The sequence below is a fragment of the Triturus cristatus genome, chromosome 11 (genome assembly GCF_964204655.1).
Source record: "Triturus cristatus chromosome 11, aTriCri1.1, whole genome shotgun sequence".
Classification (NCBI taxonomy): Eukaryota; Metazoa; Chordata; class Amphibia; order Caudata; family Salamandridae; genus Triturus; species Triturus cristatus.
Window position 1 is genome coordinate 50080167 of NC_140594.1, and position 21288 is coordinate 50101454.

General features: G+C 44.7%; 1 protein-coding gene across 4 annotated transcripts in view; it reads left to right on the forward strand.

Annotated features, from left to right (window-relative positions):
- The window catches only part of EP400 (E1A binding protein p400), an 852236-nt gene that overhangs the window by 666941 nt on the left and 164007 nt on the right, over positions 1-21288 (forward strand). For all 4 annotated transcript variants that reach the window (XM_085634324.1, XM_085634328.1, XM_085634325.1 and 1 more), the window contains 2 exons: positions 6869-6925; positions 8147-8225. In XM_085634324.1, the coding sequence (XP_085490450.1) occupies positions 6869-6925; positions 8147-8225 (136 nt within the window). The remainder of the gene's footprint in view (positions 1-6868; positions 6926-8146; positions 8226-21288) is intronic.

Here is a 21288-nt window from a genome sequence, read left to right on the forward strand (position 1 = left end):
AGACCCCTGAGTCTATGCCCAGAACCTTAACTCTGCCATTCGAGTACTTACCTTTAAACCGATAACTCAATTTTCTCCATAGGGTAACATTGACTGGTTTCTTCTGAAATTTCTTCTAAGTGTGGAGTATTTAAAACTTAAAATATTTACCAAAAATCAGCCGAGTAACGAAAACGAAAATACTCACCTGCTATTAGGTGAGCTCCCAGTGCTGGATTTGGGTGCCCAGCACTGACTCTGAAAAATATTCACAACCGTACTTGCCAGTATCCAATTTTCTTCCATAGGAAATCATTGACTGTTTTTCTGTGAAATTTCTTCTGTCAATTTCTGCAATCTTTAAATATTCTTTAAAAATCGTGCAAATTATGAAAACTTAATTACTTACCGGTTTTGGATAAAGGTTCCAGTACTGAGTCTAGGCACCCAGCACTGGATTACAAAAGTAACGAGAACATACTATACCTGCAACTTGAATTTTCCTTCCATAGGGAATCATTGACTGTTTTCAATGAAATTTCTTCTGTCAACTTTTAAAATGGCAAAATATTACTTAAAAATCCTAGTAGTAACTAAGTTGACTTTTATCACTTGTTTCTAAGTACTGTCCCAGGACTGAATCTAGGATCCAGTCCTGGAATCCCAAAAGTAATCCTGAAAGTAATCTATTGCAAATAACTTGAACTCAATGCATTATTGTGTTTAAAACCGTGTTGCCTATTGCAACAACTTGTAACTTTCTACAAAAGCCAATCGCCTATTGCAACAGTATTTATATAAAGCATCTCATTCTGAGAAAGTATATTTTAATTCCTATTGTTGGTTCTAAAATGAAACAGACATATTTTTCATATAAACCATTGGCCTAGAGTTCAGTTATTGAGTGTGTGAGACCATTTGCTGACTGAGTGTGTACAACAAATGCTTTACACTGTCCTCTGATACTGCCTTACTGCTCGACCAAGCTACCACTTTAGAGAGTAAGGTTATATCTAACTTTAGCCTCTGCCAAACGTCTGGGGACTGTGGACTCTGTACACCCTGTACCTATTTGGGAACAGTATGTACAGAGCCACTTTCTCACATCCTCAGAGTTTTGTTTTGTTGTTTTTACTGTATCTCGGCCTTTTCGCTCCTTTCAGGGGATATGGCTCTCCTTGATGGTGTCGTCTGGGGGTGGTTTACTGTTCCTCCCTTGTTCCCGGCTTGTTGCCCTTCACTGTTGTGGATCGTGATTGTTCTCTGCCTGTCTAATTCTCTATCTCTCTTCTGCTATGGCCTTTTTCACATGCTTCTGCCTCCAGGGACGATGTCGCCTTAGCTTGTGATGGTGTTCCTCAGAGCAGTGCTCTGCTCCTTTACTGCTATGGTTTTCACCGCTATGGCTTCTGTGCCTTCGTGCTTGGCCCTTTTCCAACTGGTGCTGTTCCTCACCTTTTGTTTCTCTCTTCTCTGTTTCACTGATTTTTCGCACACTGTTCCCACACTCTCCACAGTTTTGTTTGTGATGGCTCCGCGTTGAGGCGCGCAAAATTCTCCAAAGAAAACTTATGTCAGCGCACCGGGGTGGGGCTTATGTAACCTCGCTGACGTCATGCCCGCGGACAACGTCAGGGTGGAGTTGCGTGGTACCGCCACCCGGCACGCAGAGATGCTGGGGCAAAGAAAGTTTTCTGGGTTCAGTCTCATGCCTCGGGATAATTCTACGTTAAGGAACCTGCGGCTAGAATCGTCTCTACCAGATACATTGTACATTTTATATACAAAAACAATTGTTCTGAAGTTCAGTCTTAGAGTGTGTGAATTCATTTGCTAACTGAGTGTGTACAACACATGCTTAACACTGTCCTCTGATACTGCCTTACTGCTCGATTCACACTACCACAAATGGAGATTGAGGTGCTATCTAACTTTACCTCTGCCTACCTTTGGAGATCCACTGGACTCTCTGCACACTATTCCTCACTTTGGTATAGTGTATAAAGAGCCAGCTTTATACAACCACCCGGCCCACGCACAACTGTAAGCTAAGGGGTAAAGGAAAACAGCTTGCCTCACATCAGATTACAGTCCGTTGTCCACCACTGAAGGTCCTGAGCTGCCTATTCAGAGATGCCGATTTCACTGAAAGGAATTACCACTGCCAGGCCCACTGCAGCAAAAGATTCAGCTGAAGGGCCCGCATATACCAATGGGCATGAAGGACCAGCTGAATACAGCATTCCATTAGTGTCAGAACCATAAAGGCCGAACAGAAGCTCTCGTCGGACACATTCGAACCATAGCCTGAATGTCCTGGACTTGCTGCAAGGGCTGGAAGACCTACATGACAACTGTCCTCAAAATAGTGACAATAAAGGAAATACTTTGCTGCGGCTGGCGATGGGAATTGGATACATTTATGAAAAAAACACAAAGGGACAATAATCACAACATTGTTTGAAGCTAACTGCATCAAGTCAGTCTTCAGCTGTAAATTGCAAAGGAATATGTGCATTCCCTTCAAAGATGGGCTGCAACCAACACATGACGTTTAAAAAGACCACGAGGTCGATGTAAGGCAACGAGAATTACGGCAAACTGGAAGTAGTCCAACTCTAATATGAAGGCAGCTATTTCCTGTAGGACTGCAGGGCAAGAAAGTGAATGTATGTGCCCTTCAGGTCCAGGTACACCATATAGTGCTCAGGATACACGTCCTGCAGCATGTGGTGTCAATTTGAAATACGGAGCCTCCTAAGGTCTAGAAAGGGTTTAGCCCTGTGTAGGAAGGTAGCCCTATTTGACATGGTCACCCTCACTTACTGCCTGGTAAATTGTGTGATTTCTACTGGAAGTACACTGGGATCCTGCTAACCTGGTCACCAGTGCAGGAGCTCTTTCCCAAAACTGCACAATTGGTTCCCCTAATTGGCAAAACCTTTAGCGCCCTCTATGTCCCTTGTAAATTGTACCCCTGGTACCTAGAGCCTGCGGTAACTAAAGAGGACTCCTAAGAGCTGCAGTGCGACTTGTGCCACCCCAAGGGACTTCTCACCAAGCACATGCAGGGCTGCTATAATAGGTTTTGTGTCTTGGTGCAGATAAAATTGAGAACACATGTCACACATTTCTGTGTGTTATGTCCCTTAACACTGCTTGTAATATTTTTAAGTCACTGCTACGGCAGGCCTGAAAGCCCTAAGATCAGGGTGCTGTCTATTACATGAGGGCATACCTGTATGACCAGATATGCCTCAATTCTGGTCAGTACTATTACTGCCAGTACATGTCACCAGGGAAGCTGCTTTAAACCATGTGCTGGACACTGGTTAAAATGAGTTCCCCAGCTACATTATAGCTTCACTGAAGATAGGGATCCTTGGCATCAGACATCTCGTATTGGTAAACGCACACTGATTCCAGTGATGGATTTACCAATACATGCACTCGGAGGGCACCTTAGAGGTGCCCCCTGAAAACCCACCAGCCACCGGTGTACTTGCTGCGTGGTTTCTGCCACCCAAGACACTGTTCTGACCTCCTAGGGTGAGAGCCTTTTCCTCTCCGGAAACCCAGAACAAAAGCCTGTCCGGGAAGAGAGTGTTGCACCTCCTCCACCAGGATGACCTGCTGATTAATCTCACTAGACCAGCAAGCTTCAAAGAGCTGCTGCCTTTGAGATGCAAATCTTGGTTCTCTCACAGGATAGGAAGCCGACCCACTTTGTCAAGAGTCCCATTGGCACCTGGAGAGGCGGTAAAATTAGCTGATCAGGTGGGCGTGCCACCCCCAGGCTTTTACCACTCCTAAGGTGGGCTAAATTGAGGTGGACATGATTTTTCAGAAGTCTCTATCTTTGTGATGGCATACTTAGGAATTCTGAGACAGGGTTATGCCTACTTCCACCAGGGAGTGCTCATATAGGGGGCTTAGGGACCCCAAGGGCCAGTTCCCCATTAGCTACTACCCTACACTCCCCTAATGGCCCTAAATTCAGTATTTAGGGAAGTCCCTGGCACCAGAAGAACAGATCCTGATGACCTGAAGAAAGAAGACAGACGAGAAGAGTCGCACAACAAGAACAGAACGCCCAGCAACTGACTTGGCGCCAACCCTCTCGGCCTGCCTGCTGACTTTGTTTATTGCACCAAAAGTCGACTTGTCCTGCAGCTGCTCAGTTCCCAAAACCTGGGAGAACAACCATCCTTCGTACAGGAACCAAGACCTCCCATGAGACAGTGGAACTGTCCGCTGCATCCTGAAGATAGCAAATGATGGACCAAGGGGACTCCGGCCCAACAAAACACAACGCCGCCAAGCACCACGGTCCACCAGCCCGTGTTGAAGTGGGACAACAGTGTCAGTGGGGTCCCCAAGCCCTCAAGGTAGAGTCTACTGTGGAGTGGCTCCTCTTGATCTCCCCGACGTTACCTGCAGCCTCTGCTGGCAGGCCCCCTAAACTGCGATTGTTGCCGTACGGAGGAACCAAGACACACCAAAGACCCTCTGCACCCGGCCGCCCCATCCAGAGGAAAAGAGGACCAAAGGGGTCCCCACGTCCCCCAACATCGCAAAAACCGAAGGTTTCACCAGACTGGCCTCTCAGTCCCCTCCTGCAGTCTCTTTCTACAGTGATTGTTCTCTCTAGGATAAGATTGGGCACCCAATGCTGTTTGTCACCTCTTCACCCAGCCACCCTAGTGCAGCTGGTGATGTTGGGCTGGTGCTGCCTTAGACCTTGCTCAACACTCTCCTTAACTCCTGAAAAAGGGTCCCGTAAGTCGCTGGCAAGAACTAGTAAACCGCATATGATTTTCCTCCCATAGGTTGACATTGCGGAACTCAGAAATTGCACTATGTGTCCACTTTTATAACTGAAAAGTATTTCTCTTTAAAAAGTACTTACCTGAATGATTTTCTTCTGGTGCCTAAACATATATAAAGATAGGTGCTGTTTTTAGGTCTCGCCTGACCCAGCGCATGCGCTGGTCTGGCAAGACTTATTGAGAGGGCTCCAAAAAGTGCTACCAGGCCAGCCTAGAGCTACAGTGCATGTGCGCGGGCGCGCGCGCTACGCTTTACCGCGATTACTTTCGCGGCCGCTTTGATGTTTGATCGCGATCACTTTCACTTGCACGGCTGCTTTGCATAGCCAATAGGTCTCGCTTTTGGGACCTTATAAGTATTTAGTTATGCAACTGTTGCATAGCTAAACACTTATATGGTCCCAAAGGCGAGACCTATTGGCTATGCCAATGCTTGTTATAAATTGGTGTTGATCTCCTTGAGTAGTGCGTCTCATTTATTGACCATGGTGTGTATTTTCAGATGTCTTGCACTCCTCTGTCTTAAGCCTAAGGCTAATCGACAACACTACCCCCTAACAGAGCACCGTGGAATTGCATAGCGAGCCCCTGTCGACTGGTAAGGAAACCCTGGACTCTTTACATGATATATATATATATATATATATATATCATTTTGATATATCATATAAAGAGCCAGCTTCCTACAGTTAGGGTGTCACCCCAACCCACAAGCTAATTAATGCTTGGCATAAAAAGTGGACATAAAAGTGGCACTCCTGGCTACCTTCCTCAGAACACCTGTGGAAACTAGAAGAAGGACTGCACTTGCTGAACCAAAGGACTGGAACCCATAAGAAAGACTGAGCCTACAGTTTTACCTGTGGAGAGATTCCCCAGAGCTGGAGCTGCTCCCACTTGAACAAAGAACAGAAGAGTTGACTCCAAAGGTTAGTTGGTGTGCCTCCTGTTAAGCTCCAGGAAAACAAAACCTACATAATGCCTGCAACTAAGAAGAGCCCAGTTGGCCAGTTCCAACTGCATTTGCTCTGGACCCTATTAGTGGCTTCTGCGAGATTGAGTCTTAACTTCCCAAGTGGTGCCCAAAACGTCCTGGTGCCTTGGCTGGTGTTAGTGTACTCTCCCGACCTCAAGATTGCAAAACAGGATACTTAAAAACGTTTTCTAAACTTTTTCATTTCAGAACCAGAAGCTACCATGCACAGCCGTGTCATTGCCAGTCAGGTTCAACTGGCTTGCTTGCCCTACTGAAAGCAGCTCTACTTCCAGAAAGGTTTCTCATTCCTAACATGGAGGATTTGTTTGGGATCAATGCCAAGCAGCACCCTGCTGTTGTCATGCCCTCTGTTGGATCCATACGGTTCCCCGCCGCTCCGCCAAGTAATTCCTCCAGAAAAAAGACTGAGTCAGAAGGTCCCTGTAGCTGACCCATGTTCCGTCACGGTCAGCCTTCACTTTTCAGTTTTGCCCACTCTAGCGCAACCAGATATCCAAGATTGGCTGTTTGCTCTTTTTTGGCGCCAGAAAACTCTGAAATTACTAAAAATCATATCTCCAATTCCCCTTATCCAATTTTTGTCTTTTTGGTGTCTATTTGTTCAGTAAAATGTGTACTATTTTTTATAAGTTAGAGTGGGGTTTTCATTGTGTTTTCGAATTATTTGTTGTTTAGGTACTGATGAATGCTTTTCACTTGTTTCCTTTGCATTAAGCCTGGCTGCTCTTTGCCACAGCTACCCAGGACTGAGCTGAGGTTTAAATTAAAGTAACCTAACTGGACCTGATACAGAATATTAAGATTATTACTTTGTGAGGTCTCTCTTCTTTAAAAAGAAACTTGTTTTTTTTGAGAAAACAGCATTAAGCAACTTTGCTTTTCAGTTGTTTATGAAGGAGGTTTATCCATAGGTATGGCCCCGCAGGGAAGCAGTTATCGTTTTAATCTCTGTATTCTTGTTCTTGGTACAAGCTCAACTAATATAATTGCTTTGGTCAACTTGTGTTATTTGAGTTATTTAAAAGAATGAACTAAATATCTGTCATTTTGCTATTGTTTTCAGACTGGGCATGAATCCATTCCAGAAGAATCCTAAGCATGCTTCCGTGCTGGCCGAAAGGTGTGGTATTATGCTTCAATTTTATCTGTATATATATATATATATATATGAACATTACTACATTGGACAGCAAAATGAAACTACTAACCTGAGTGTTACCCGATGATAAGCAACTTGTGTAACTAGAGTTTCGTGGTAAAGGTGCTACATAATTATTGGAGCGCTATTGAAATAAAGAGAGCAACGTGATTTGCTAATGGAGCCTATCCAGTATGTTTCCTGTCCCCAGGCACTTGGAATTCAGAATAATGGTGAGGCTCTGCTGTCCGTCTGGCTGTACTTTCCAATGGCCAGTATGCTCCTTATTTAAATATATTGGGCACTGTTAAGGGTTTACATCTTTATTTATTAGCTTTGCCTACATTTAGGTGGTCATCACAGCGTATCATGACTAAAACCCAAGTCTAAAGTGTACGGTCAGTGGATCTGCTAGAAAAAAAAAAGGAACTTCAGATGGTTGTGACTTACTTGTACAAATGTCTGAGTAAATGCAGTGCAAGGGAGCAGGCTTAGACACCAGGCTGAATGTGCTTGCCTGGGACAAGGTGTAACTGGAGATGCTCGCTCCCTTCTAATAGGCTCGACACACATAGTGCTAATTTGACGATGCACCTCTAAGAAATTGAGGCAGCGAGCCTGCCCATCATGTAGTGTAGGGTCTTAGTTTTTCTGGCTCTCTTGAGAAGGCTCCACTAACATTACAGCATTTTTAAGGCTGATGTTGGCTTAAAACTTTAATTTCTTTGTGGTTGTTTTTGCTTCGCTCAGTATTTGATAATGCCTTTTTCATTTTTTTGAAGTTTCTTAACTTTTTCCCTTTTTTTTTTATCCTGAAGTGTTTTTCATCAATTCTGTATCTAGCTTCACCATGTGGGTTATCTTTCATAAATGCCCTTTGTGTGAAATAAAGAAGTCCTGGAAGGACAAACATGATGTGTGTGTGGAATAGGCAGGGGAAGATCACCTTTGGGTGAAACTCAGAGAAGTAGGCCATTCAGTCCCCAAACGGCAGAAAATACCCAGTGCATGTGCATTCACACCCTTATGTCAATATGAAGATCTTATTTTTTCGGTCTAGGGTCATGGACTCTGGGAAGTAGTGTGTGGTGGACTTCTATTAGAAAATGCAGATTTCCTGCTGCTTGTCAGTTCTGCCCCTACTGTCTGGTCTGCAGCCATTGGAAAATCTTTTCTGACACCATTTTCGACTTTATCTTGTAGTGGGATCACGTACGAGAAGCCACTTCCCCCAATCCAGGTGGCCTCTCTCCGTGCTGAGCGGATCGCCAAGGAGAAGAAGGTGGGTTTTCCTCCTTGGTCTCACAAACAGGCTTTGTATTTGGTGAAGCTTCTGTTTAGATTCAAGTTGGACATGTTTTGTTGAAGCTTTACTACATTTATCCAGACCCATATTGTCATATGGGGGACATTTTAATGTGAAACCCTGCCCGAGTTCCCTACTTAAAACTTGCCAGGATCAGGGGACTGCAGTATCTTTCATGTTTGCAGAATCTTTGTGTGATCAGGTGTGATTACTTTTTAGAAAGTTGGACCTTTCTGGGGCACAATGTACTTTGTTTTTGGTTCTTGTCCATGGGGCCATTTTACCTTTATTTTTCTTTTCTTATGTTTCTTGTCAATAAAATTGTGTTCTTGTAATTGTATCTTCTTTGCTGCTATTCTATGTACTGATCAGTACATAGAATAGAAATTTTTAAGGGCTGTTAAAGTTGAGGTGCTTCTTGTGGAAAGCTTTCTGAATTTGGGATTAGTGTGTAATGTGACTGTGTGCCATACTGTCACTGTAAAAAAAAAAAAAAAAACTGTATAACTGACCAGAATACCAAAGTGGTGTTAGATGGCTGCCTTAATACGATGAGAAAAGACAAACTGATTGCAGGCGGTAATAACCTCTGATGCTAGTGCTAACCCAAGCCATTGCCAGATGGAAGGCCAACCAGACTGACAAAGTTTGTACCAAGCGAAGAATCTTAGATCCCAAGGCAGAAAATCTCTTGAGTGCATAGTCCATATTGAATATTGAAAGATATGTCGGTGATCAGAAATATGCTGATAACAAACAATTTGTAATATTCTCCTCAAGTGCTTTGCAATTCGTCACTTGCTGCCAACTAATTCTAGATGCCGTCCATTGCCTCTATGACTTGCCACCACAGACCGTGCACATGCTTTTTTAGGAAGAAGAAGGCGGCGGGGGATTATGAGCTATTCTTGTCACCCAACTTGGGCGATGCCTCCTACTGCACAGCTCTCAGCACAGGCAAAATTGATATTCATTCCTTACCTTGGAAATATTCGGTCATTCAGACCCAGCAAGAAATATTAATCAATCCTGATTCATGAGGACAACAGAGACCTCTCTTGGGAGGTTTAAATTGTGTCTTCTAGCACCATTATGTTCAGGCTGGTATAGTTGGTATTTTTGTATTCATGCAATCTCTCGCCCCCCCTCACCCCTCCAGCCCCCCTTTCCCTTGGGTGTAAAATGAGATGTATTTGTCTTTCATGTATTTGTGCAGCTTATCTAGTCGGATGCCTTATTCTGCTTAATGTATAAATTCCCCACCATATGAGCAGTGGATGAAAACCGTGTTTGGTTCGAAGGGCAGGAAGGTTGTCCTATTACAGGAGCAGCCTGGGAACATGTCACTCTGTTCATTTAATGTATGGAGTGGTTGGACAGCACTAAAGAAGGCAGCAGCTGCATGTCTTCCATCACCAAATGCTTGAGCTGCTACTGTAATTATTGTTCAAAGCACATCTTCCCATCTGTATGCCTGCACAATATCCCACCAGTGATGCCAAAGTAATAATATATGTTTGCCTAATGTGGTCTATATGATACCGCCACAGGGGCCATGTTAGATGCAGAGACTTTCATCCACTTCTATCTGAGTGATGTGGCAAAGAGCCAACGTGTTCTACTGCACAGTCTCTACATATCTTCTACAAGTAAAAAGAGTTCCCAACCAAAACATCAACAATAAACTGCTTTTTCATTCTGTTTAAAAGTTTTAAGGGGGTAGACTGTTTTCTTCTTAGACCGCAAAATGCAACAATGGACTCATCCTGTAATCGCAGTAATCGCACACTGAAGGGGTGGAAGAGTAGGAGTTACCGGCAGGTTGCTGTGGTCGCGGCCGTGGTTGAGGTTGCTGCCACTGCCCTTTGTGCTTTAACGCCTTCTCCCAGGCTTTCTGCCCGTCCGCTACCACCTGTTATTGCCACTGCCGCGCTACCGCTGCCGTCACCGGTGCGCGGCAGGAGTGCGGGAGAGCGAGAGCGGGTGTGGCACGGCGCAGCTTGGCAGTTGGAGAGGTGGACGGTCCCTTGCACGGCAGGAGAGCGGGACTGTGGCGCGGTTGGTAGTTCCAGCAAATCAGTGGACGGTCCCTTGCCTCATCAGGAGGAGCAAGGGTCGCAGGCGCTGTGGCCAGCAGGCTCTTGCTTCTCTCTCACCCCGCTATCTGCTAGGGGTGCAGGAGCAGCCAGCCCGAGGAAAGCAGAGAGTGTGTAGAGAGCCATCCCTCACAGGGATTGATCTTGGGCTTGGAAACCGGACACAGAGAGCAAAGTGAGTGGGTGGTGTGGGGGTGTTGCAGGGATGTGCAGGTGGTTGTGAAAAGCCAGCTACTTTTCTGTCAGGCGTTAGGAGCCGTAGGAGCAGGGTCACTATCTGGTTAACAACCTGGATGGTCTGCAACACCATTCTAGGTCTGGTCAATCAATCAAACTATTAAATAAATAACCAACTAAATAGCCAATTAATTAATAATCAAACAATAAAACATAACGGGAACAAAACAAAGGGGACGAAGCATGAGGTCTGGAGGAGACAGAGTGCCCTTACCTACAATAAAAAGGAAGAGAAAAACACAAGAACCAACGGCTAGAAACAACAAAGCAAAAAGTAAGGGGGAGGTTCAAACACTAATCTCGCCAGTCCTTCCGATCTTTGCAAGAACAAACAATGCACCAAGCAAGATCAACGTCCTAAAAGATCCAGTAGGAACAATGCTTACTACTCAAGAGGGAGCAAACCAATTACCAGTACCAATTGCACCAATAAAGAACAGAATAACAAGGGACACACAAATCAAAGACATACTTGAGACAAATGATTAAAATGACCAACATTATTAATGACATTTGTTAAGCGCATGGTTGCACAAGGAACAGTGCGTCCCCGCGCTGACAATCCCACTAAACATCTCTTCAGCTAGCTCACGGAGGAGGAGCACTTGGGCCAGGGGAAACTATACTGAATTATGTCTTGGGGAAAAGATGGGTTTTCAACCTTTGTCTGAACCTAGTTTCAGACGGTTCCATCCTCAATTCGATGGGTAGGTCATTCCAGCCTTTACTGGCAAGGTGTCTAAAGGACCGTCCTCCCATCTTTGCTCTGTGAATCCGTGGACTTCAACATGATTGAAGTGATTTAAAAGACTTGAATGACTCGAACGTCTGCCGCTTTAACCACAGCGCCCACCAAGGGTGTGTTAAAACTAGATCCAATGGAACAACAAAACAACTCCTGGGGATAACAGATCTGGAATTCATCACATCTAGAGAACAATCCCTGCAACCGTCCGAATATCTACAAGAGGAGTCCGACCGTCCACTTTAAAAAAACAAAAAACAATAAGCACTGAGGATCACCAACCAACCGAGGTTCAACAACCAATTGAGGTACTGGTAAAAATCATCAATCGAACACCGAAACAAGTATACCAGGCGGAAGCAGCCCAAAGCACCCGGATGCCTGAAGGAACTACACACATTTTAACACCATCACCACCAAAACAGTTCCCCAAAAGAACAAAGTTGTGTCAAAGTCCCGAGACACGTGACTCAGTAACAATAACAAATACAGTGCCAGCAATGGACTCAGGAACTATATGGGATCTTTTCTTTAAAACATCACACCTCACTTTGGAGGCACTGAATTACCAATCAAACAAAATGGATGTGCAAGTAGATCTGCTAAATATTATGGCTAATGCAATTACAGGGATCGACCAAAAACTGGCCAATCTCAACTCTCTAATTACGTGAGCTCAGGTCTATGCAACCACAATAAATGCGGAGTGTGCCTGTTGCCCAACAATTGATAAATTAGCAACACTCCCGGAAGCCTTGACCACTCTCATTGAAGATCTAAAGATTAGAGTAACCAGTGACAACCACAAGGATACGCTCGCACGGCCAAGGCATAACACCACAAAAGAGGAACCGATCAAGGCGTGCATAAATATAGACTCAGCATTTGTCAATCATCAAATAGCCATTACAGAAAAATCTAAAACGGAGGACAAACAGGAAACACTAACTCAACCAACACAGGTGAACCTGACAAGACGCATGAAGAAAAAATTAAGAAAACAAAAGAAGTGTGAAAATGCTACACACATTATGAAAAGTTGGGGGCAGCCAACATATGCCTCAAATGAACCAGTAAAAACACAAGATCAAAAACAGGGCGTACAAATGGGGAAAAAAAACCATATCCAATCTTTACCAAATTACCAAAAGCAAACCAACAGTTAAGAGACGGCCCAGAGACGACGACAATATATAACCGATCTGGCTACCCGAGAAATACAGGAGAAACTCGAACAAGTGGAGGGAGCAAAGAGGAACACACTGGATACAAAAGTAATCTGCTTGGACAAAACATTAAACAAGCAACCCACAGATAAAATGGAGGAAGGAAAGAAGCAATCCCAGGACATCACACCCAAGTTCTCAGGAGAAATACCGTCCGAGGGTACCAAACAATCGCACAATGTGACGGGCAATCTCCATCTGGCCGACACAAGTAACGCAACATTAAGCATCTTTCAGCCACTCTACAAATCAAAGGGCAGGTATGACATCTTAAATAGGGGCAACTTACTGAGGCTCCTTCAACATATACCATCACTGTCCAGTATAACAAGGGCAGACATGGCGAGTGTTCACTTCGAACCAAGGGAGAAAGATCCCACCCAGGAAAACACGGTAGTGGCCTGGATAAACTATCACATCCCAGAAGCAGTGCTCTTGGAAAAAGACATTTTCAAAAATTGGGGGATAACACTTGCGTTACCCGAGCAGGAAAAATATCCCCTAATTTTACTTGAACCGTCAAACACTGCCAACCATACAAAGAAAGCAAAGGAACATCCCCAAAGTATATTGAAAGGTACCTCGAACACACAAGCAGACTGGAACTATAAAAACCTAAGTATATCGATTAGAACACAGGGGGAAACAACCACAAACAGAATAATAAAAGAAGATGCACCCCCAGAAAAGTAGATGGAGGGAGAATAACAAGGGGACCAACAGCAACACACAGAGTAGCACTTATCATACCTGACGTAAAAAATCACATTATTAATTCTTTCTGTGGACCCTCGGATGAAGCCCGTGATAAAATTGCCAACATCGGTAAATACCGGCACATCAGGGCTACCTCAAAAGACACCACACACCCTCATATTTGTTTCTTGGAATGTGCAGGACTACGAAAAGCTCTTAAACAAGTCACAGCAATAAATAAACTGCTAGAGGGCGACATCATATGCCTACAAGAGGCTACAGAACCAGTACATCTGAAAGGATATGCTGAATTCCATAAATTAGCTACTAAAAACAACCGCTACGGATGACCGTCAGTTGGGATCTCGACTTATGTCAAGCACGCAAAACAACTGACAGTAAGGATTATTAACACTGATTCTAATATGTTGCAGGCACTCCTAATTGAAGGAAAAAGGCACAAGGAAAATGGCATCTCACTTCTCTTAATAAATGTATACTTAAACACGTTAGGTCAACCGAAATTAGAGGCCACAAAATCTATGATCATAGCAACACAGGAAATTTTATGCTCACATCGGTTACCGGCGAAAATGCTAGCGGGGAACTTCAATCTCCACCACTTGGGAACAAAGCAGTGCGAAAGTAATCACATAACCAGAGCTGGAAGAATTTTAAATAATTTTTTAATAAACTACGACCTCAATTCAGCGGAAAATCTGTTAAAAAGCTCAGATTCAAAAAACCAAAGGAAAACTACATTCAAAAATTGCTCTCCCATCAACTATATTTTTTTATGTAACCAACTTGCCTGCAAAATTGAAAACTTTAAAATCAATACAGATCACTGTGAGAAAGTGCCATCTTTCTTGCATGGTATGCCCCCACTTTTTGCTGAATTGCTGAATGTACTTTGACTGAGTGTGCCCTGGGCTCCTGCCAATCAGGTACCCAGGGCCTATGTTCCTGCCATAAAAACTGAGCTGAAACCTAAACCCAAATTGGCAAACCCTGGCCATATATCAGCCCCTGGTAAATGGTACACTAGATAGCCAGGGCCTTGTGACCAGGGAAGGCCCTTAAGGGCTGCAGCACTTATTGTGCCACCCTTAGAGGCCCTGTACCCTGACACACACACACTGCCCTTGCAGGCTGAGTGTCTGGGTACAGAACAAAACAGAGAGTCGACATGGCACACATCCCTGTGTGCCATGCCCACAACGCCTACTGCCCTGGCATACCTCTAGCTGGGTGCCCTATGCCAGTGGTGTGGGTACAGGTGTATGAGCCCTGTGCCCCTACAGTACCCAAGTGCAGTGCTGCCATTTAAGAGTATATGGTGCTGGGAGATCGTCAACACGAACTCAACAGCACCATGATGGCTCCACTGAAGACTGAGAAGTTTGGTATCAAACTTCTCAGCACATTAAACCCGCACTGATGCCAGTGCAGGATTTAATGTACAATGTACGACAGAGGGCATCATAGAGATGCCCCCCGAACCTAACCTACAATCCACGTCTTGTCTGAGGGGCTGCCTAGGCTGCCACACAGCAGACATGTTGCTGGACCCCCGGGTAGAGAGCCAACCGCTCTCCTGGGCCCGCAACAATGCACATCCTGGGCGAGGTGCTAGGTCTCCTCCCACAGGATGGGCAGGGGGAGCTTCAAAGGCATGCCGCCTTTGTGAGCTTCTCCAGGCCACTTGCTGTACTCAGCAACTGGCCCCTACCGGTTCTAAACCCCCACTCTGGCGGGAAGACTGGCCGTAAACCCCAAGGAAGGACAGAGGGTGTGCCAGCCTCTGCCAACCCCACCCCTCAGGTGGGGGAGGCGAGGTGAAGCACATCTCCGGGCTCTCGCCATCTTGAAGATGGGGAGCCCTGCCTAATGAGGACTAGGCCACTGCCCCCCTCCCAAAGGAAAGTGGCAGGATAGGGTGTGGGTCCTGCCCTTTACATACCTGTAACGTCCCTAAATTTAGTATTTAAGGGCACCCTGAACCTTCCTTCCTTAGATCCAGATGACCCTGAAAAGTAATTACAACCATACTTACCGCTAACCCAATTTTCTTCCATAGGAAACCATTGACTGTTTTTCTGTGAAATTTCTTCTGTCGATTTTTGCAAATTACAAATATTCTTTAAAAATCGCACCAACTGTGAAAACTTAATTACTTACCTGTTTTAGATAGATGCCCCAGTGCTGAACCTAGGAGTCCAGCACTGGATTACAAAAGTAACGAGAACATACTTTACCTTCAACTTGAATTTCCTTCCATAGGATAACATTGCCTGTTTTTTGCTGAAAAAGTTTCGAAGTGTCGATTTTGCAAACTTACAAATATTCGTTAAAAATCGCCTGTATAACCAAAACACATTCTTCCGACTGTTTACAGGTGGTGCCCCAGTGCTGGATACAGGATCCAACACTGAGTTAGAAAAAGTAACCATAACCCCACTTACCTGCTAAGTGAAATTCCTCCCATAGGATAACATTGGTGATTCAATGAGAAAAAGTTTCCAAGTGTCAACTTTTAAAATACCAAAATATTGCTTAAAAATCACTACTGTAACCAAAACGCTTTTGCTCAACTGTTTACAGGAAATGTCCCAGGACTGAATCCAGGATCCAGTCCTGTGGTTAGAAAAGTAATCCTCAAAGTAACTAATTGCATTTAATTAGAAATTCCCATTGAGCTCAATGTATTATTGTGTTTGAAATTGTGTTGCCTATTGCAACAACTGTCTATTGCATTCAAAAGCCTACTGCATATTGAAAGTATTTATATAAAGCCTCTCATTCAGAGAAAGTATATTTTGTAAATCTATTGTTGGTTCTAAAATAAAACAACCATATATTTGTATACAAAACCATTGGCCTAGAGTTCAGTTCTTGAGTGTGTGAGACCATTTGCTGACTGAGCGTGTGCAACATATGCTTTACACTGTCCTCTGATACTGCCTTACTGCTCGACCAAGCTACCACTTTAGAGAGTAAGGTTATATCTAACTTTAGCCTCTGCTTAACCTCTGGGGACTGTGAACTCTATGCACCCTGTACCTATTTGGGAACAGTATATACAGAGCCACTTTCCTACAATCACACCAGCGATCACGCATTACTCCAGGTTGAACTGAACAACACTATCAAAGAACGGGAAAGAATCATCACGGTAGCCCTATCGACTTGGTGAGAAGAATAACATGGAATAAGCATCAGGCGACGGCACTTAAGGTTTGGAAAGAAAAACAAGAATGCACAGGCAATCACTCTGGGGTTAAGCCCAACATGGGAAGCTGGTCAGAGTGGACTACTGCCCTGAAAAAAGCTTTGAAGAAAGCTGAGCCTAAACCAAAAGAGAAAATTATCATACAAACCGTGCAGAATAACACAAAATTGAGTGTCATTACCCGCAACTTAAACAAGGCAATAAGAGCACATAAGATCGCAGGATCGAAAAGAACACTGGGTAAGCGCAACAAACTGCACAATTGCTATGGACGCTCAATCAAAATAAGCTTGATGAAGAATGGATCAAGATCCATGAGCTAACAAAACCTTCTAAACATCGACAACTCTGGCAATATATAGCCCATATGGATAATGATAAAGTAGATCGGCGTAACTCTGTACAAGTCTATGCATGGTTGAGACATGTGGCAGCAATTTTTGTGGAAAAGGAGGGTGGCACTAAATTCGGAAGGTCCACGGACAGCCATACAGCGTGCACAAACAATGTAGTGGAACCCGTTAATGTAGCCATGAGCATTGAGCAAGACATAACAGCCATTGAAAAAGTAGTTAAAAAGTTCAGAAATTACAGGGCCCCAGGACCTAATGGCCTACTGGGTGCGATGTTTAGGGAAGACCCAACTTACTGGGGTAGCGTTCTATCTACCTTATTCACCGAATGCCGACTACAGGCCAATGTGGCAGACTTGTGGCGTGGGTCAATCTTACAACCAATATACAAGAAGGGCGACAACACAGAATCAAAAAATTATTGAATAATTGCCCTTCTGGACATCGAAGGGAAAGCCTATGCTAACATCCTGTTGACAGAACTAAACAGATGGGTTGAAGATAATGAAATCCTTCCCCCCCTATCAAACAGGTTTCCGCAAAGGCTGTTCGACAATCTACAATATCATGGCCATATCGTACTTAAGCCACCAAGCAAACATCAAAAATAAGAAACCAGTCTTTTCATGTTTCATTGACTATTCAGCAGCTTTCGACGGGGTGCCACGTTGTAAGCTTTGGTCCAAATTGTTCAATTGGCAAATTCCATCAGGCCTGCTCAACGCAATCATCTCGTTACACAGCAATACTTGGATCAAAGTTAAACTAACAAAAAAGTGCCTTACAAATCGAGGCCTAAAACAGGGATGCACCTTGCCCCAACACTTTTAAATCTATACACAGCGGACCTTGGGAAGACGCTCCACAACGCCAACCTCGCAGTCCCAAAAATTGGAGTCAATTAAAAAAAAAAAAATTACAATACGCAGATGACCTAGTGGTGATGGACCATACAAAAATAGGATTACAAAGAGGACTAGATGCTTTTAACGCCTACAATCAAGTCAATGAGTTTACAATAAAACCAGAAAAGACCAAAGTATTGACCTTTGGGTGTTGCACAAAAAAAACACTCCTCAAATGACACATGGGCAAAGATACAATAACTGTTTCAAAGTCCTATAATTGCCTTGGGTGCTGGCTGAGCGACTCGGGCAAAGCTACTCTACATTTGCACAAAATGAAATCTAAAGCAGAGTCTACAATCTATGCTTTGTGCAAACTACATGAGAAAATGCAGAGTCCAAGTACTATCCCAATTAGAAAGGTGCTACAATCTAAAAGAAGGGCAATCGCGGGTTATGCGCATCAGGCATTCCCAGGCAAAATGAACACAATGATGGAAAAAGCACAATGCCGGGCGTACAAACTAATTTTTAAATTACCTAAATACACCCGCAATAGCGGCATCCATCTGGAATTCGGTCTGGTACAACAGAGCAAAGAATGCTTGGGAGTGCACGCAAAATATTATTATCATGTACTCAAAGCTTGGGATGGGACCATGAAGAGCATGCTAAAACCCATCTTTAGTGGACCTCCTAACCCATGGCAGGTCTACATGCAGGAAGCAGTAGAATTGGCAACAGGGAATTGGGGGCAAGAGAATGTAACCTACCTAGGCATCAAGAAGGCAATCAACAAACCACGCCATCAAGTGTCGAGAGAAAGTAATCTAGCAAATTTTGCGAGTGGAAGCGGTCGATCTGGACTGATGGTAACTTACACGGAGCACATATCTCGGCCTTACCTCCACCAAGCATTGGGGAGAAAGGCTCTAAAAAAACATTCGGTGGGCTAGATTAGTGCCACTCCCAATAAAAGAGCTAAATCTGGGGTGGAAAGCCCTTGAATATAGAATCAGCTGCAGAATCTGCGATTTCAAAACAGAATCACTACTACATCTGATGTGTTGCTGTCCGGGTCTGTTACAATCTCGTCTGAAGCTACTAAAGCCACTATGGCTCCGCAAAGGTGTTCGGACAGTAAAAGACACTGTTGTGGCTTTATTTGCCTGCACTTTACCAACTGACCAGGCCAGGCTTGGGAGATACATGGAGGAAGTGCGTGCCAGACTTGTTAAGGAATAAGACCACGCTAAATGTGAGAAAACCGCCTCGCATAGGAAAGACAAAGACTCACTTCCCTCATAATGCTTCAAATATTACTTTATCTACTAATCGGATTGTTTTCTTTTTTTAACTCTCCTAAATTTTACTTGTACTTCTCATGTAATTAAATTGTTTATAATTGCAAAATAATTTTCTTAGTGTTGTGATTTTAAATTATTTTGTTACATTGCAAATGGTTTTAAGTAACTGTGCAATTAAATAAACCATGATTGAGACTCATCCTGTGATTAGTTTTGCACAGTTGAAACCAAGCTTTAGTGAGTGCCTGTATGATGTTTGCCAAATGTGTGGCCTGTAAAAACCACACCAAGTTCTAGAATCAATGTTCTGAAAGGATTGCTCGTGGAGGAGAAGAAAATAGTCATCATCTTTCTAGAATTTCAATAAATTGGCATTGATTAATGCAGGAAAGTGCCCCTTTTTGCATGGTTGCCCCCACCTTTTGTCAAATTGTTTTTGTACTTCGAGTGTGCCCAGGTACCCAGGACCTATGTTATTTCCCTAAACTGTACTGTTGGAAAACCCAATTGCCACCTCTCTGGCCACATGTAAGTTCCTTGTAAAAGGTACCGAGGGCACTGTGACCAGGGAAGGCCTCTAACGTCTGCAGCACTTATTGTGCCACCCTTGGAGGCCCTGTACCTTTACACAGACACACTTCCAATGCAGGCTGTCTGTTTTGGTGCAGAACAAAGTGAAGATTCGACGTGGCACACATCCCCGTGTGCCGTGCTTACAACCCACTGCCCGGGCATTGGTAAGCCACCCCTCTAGTTGGGTGCACAATACCAGTGGTGAGGGTACAGGTGCATGACCCCTGTACCCCTACAGTTGCTAGTTTAATTCTTAGACATTGTAAGTGCAGTAATGCCATAAAGAGTATATGGTGCTGGGAGTTTGTCATTACAAACTCCACAGTACCATAATGGCGTTACTGAAAACTGGGAAGTTTGGTATCAAACATCTCAGCACATTAAACACACTCTGATGCCAGTGTGGGATTCACTAAAAAATGCACACAGAGAGCATTTTAGAGATGCCCCCTGAAAAACGACCGAACTCTTTTACCCCGGCTGAGTGGCTGCTCGCCAGCTTCAACCACCAGACATTTTCTGGACCCCTGGGTCGAGAGCCTGTCGCTCTCGGGGGTCCAGAAACAATGCACATCCTGGGACCACTGGAGGGGGGCATAATAGGGGGTGTACCCACCCCAAGGAAGGGACCCATTGGTGCAGACCCATACCTACCTATTACGCCCCTCAATGTAGTACTTGGGGGCAACCCCGAACCTTGCCTCTGCAGACAAGAAGAAAGAAGGAGGACCGAAGAGCCGTGCTGAAGAAGAGGACAACAACAACTGCCTTCTCCCCAGCCCTACCGGCCTCTCCCGACCTTGACCTGCTCCAGCGTAATCCCGGTATGTCTTGCAGCCAGTAGCCCCCAAGAACCCATAGGACCTGCCCTGCCTTCCCAAACCAAGACTTTGTCTCCCGCGAGCACCGGATTTGTTCACCCACAGACTCTGGCTCCAGCCAAATCCACAAGTCTACACAACTCTGCACCCAACACCCATGGCCCTAGTTCGAGTGGCCCAACACCCTGAGGAGATCTCCCCGGCAATCCTGACCTGAGATCTGGTGATGCCTGACCTGCCTCAAGTCTCCAACAGACGCCTGCAGCCCTTTTCTGGAGGATCCTCCCGACCGCAACTGGAGCCGGTAAGAAAAAACGGACGCCTAAAGAAAACCCTGCACCCGACGTCCCACGGCCTTGGGTGGCCCAACCGACTGTGTCCCAGCTTCCCCAGGCATCTCAACTAACCTCTCCAACTGGAGGTCGCCTCCAGAAGATCTTCGTCCCTGAGCCTGCAGTGTTTGTTGCAACTGGAGAATCCCCATTGAAATCAACAGGGCACCCGACGCCAAACCAGCACCCCACCCCCCATGCCGCTGTGAGTGCACTTTGTGTTCTAAAATGAATCCCCCTTTTCCCTGAGCCAAACACCTGGAGCTTTGCTCCCACAACCTTGTGGCCTGCTCATGAGCAGCCACCAACCGGAGGCCCCCTATCCCTTATTGTATAACATTGGGCCCAGCACTCTGCACCCGGTCGCCCTAGTGCCGCTGAGGGTGCTTTGTGAGTGCATCATCGACCCTGGGGGAACCCTAGTTCTAACTCCAGAAACCCAACTCCCACAAACAAGTACTTACCTGTATACCAATAACTTCATTTGGTCCCATAGGTTCACATTGACTGCTTTTCTTTTAAAATTCTTCTAAGTGTGGAGTTGGTTTGTATGAAACCTTGAAAACCTGCATTTGT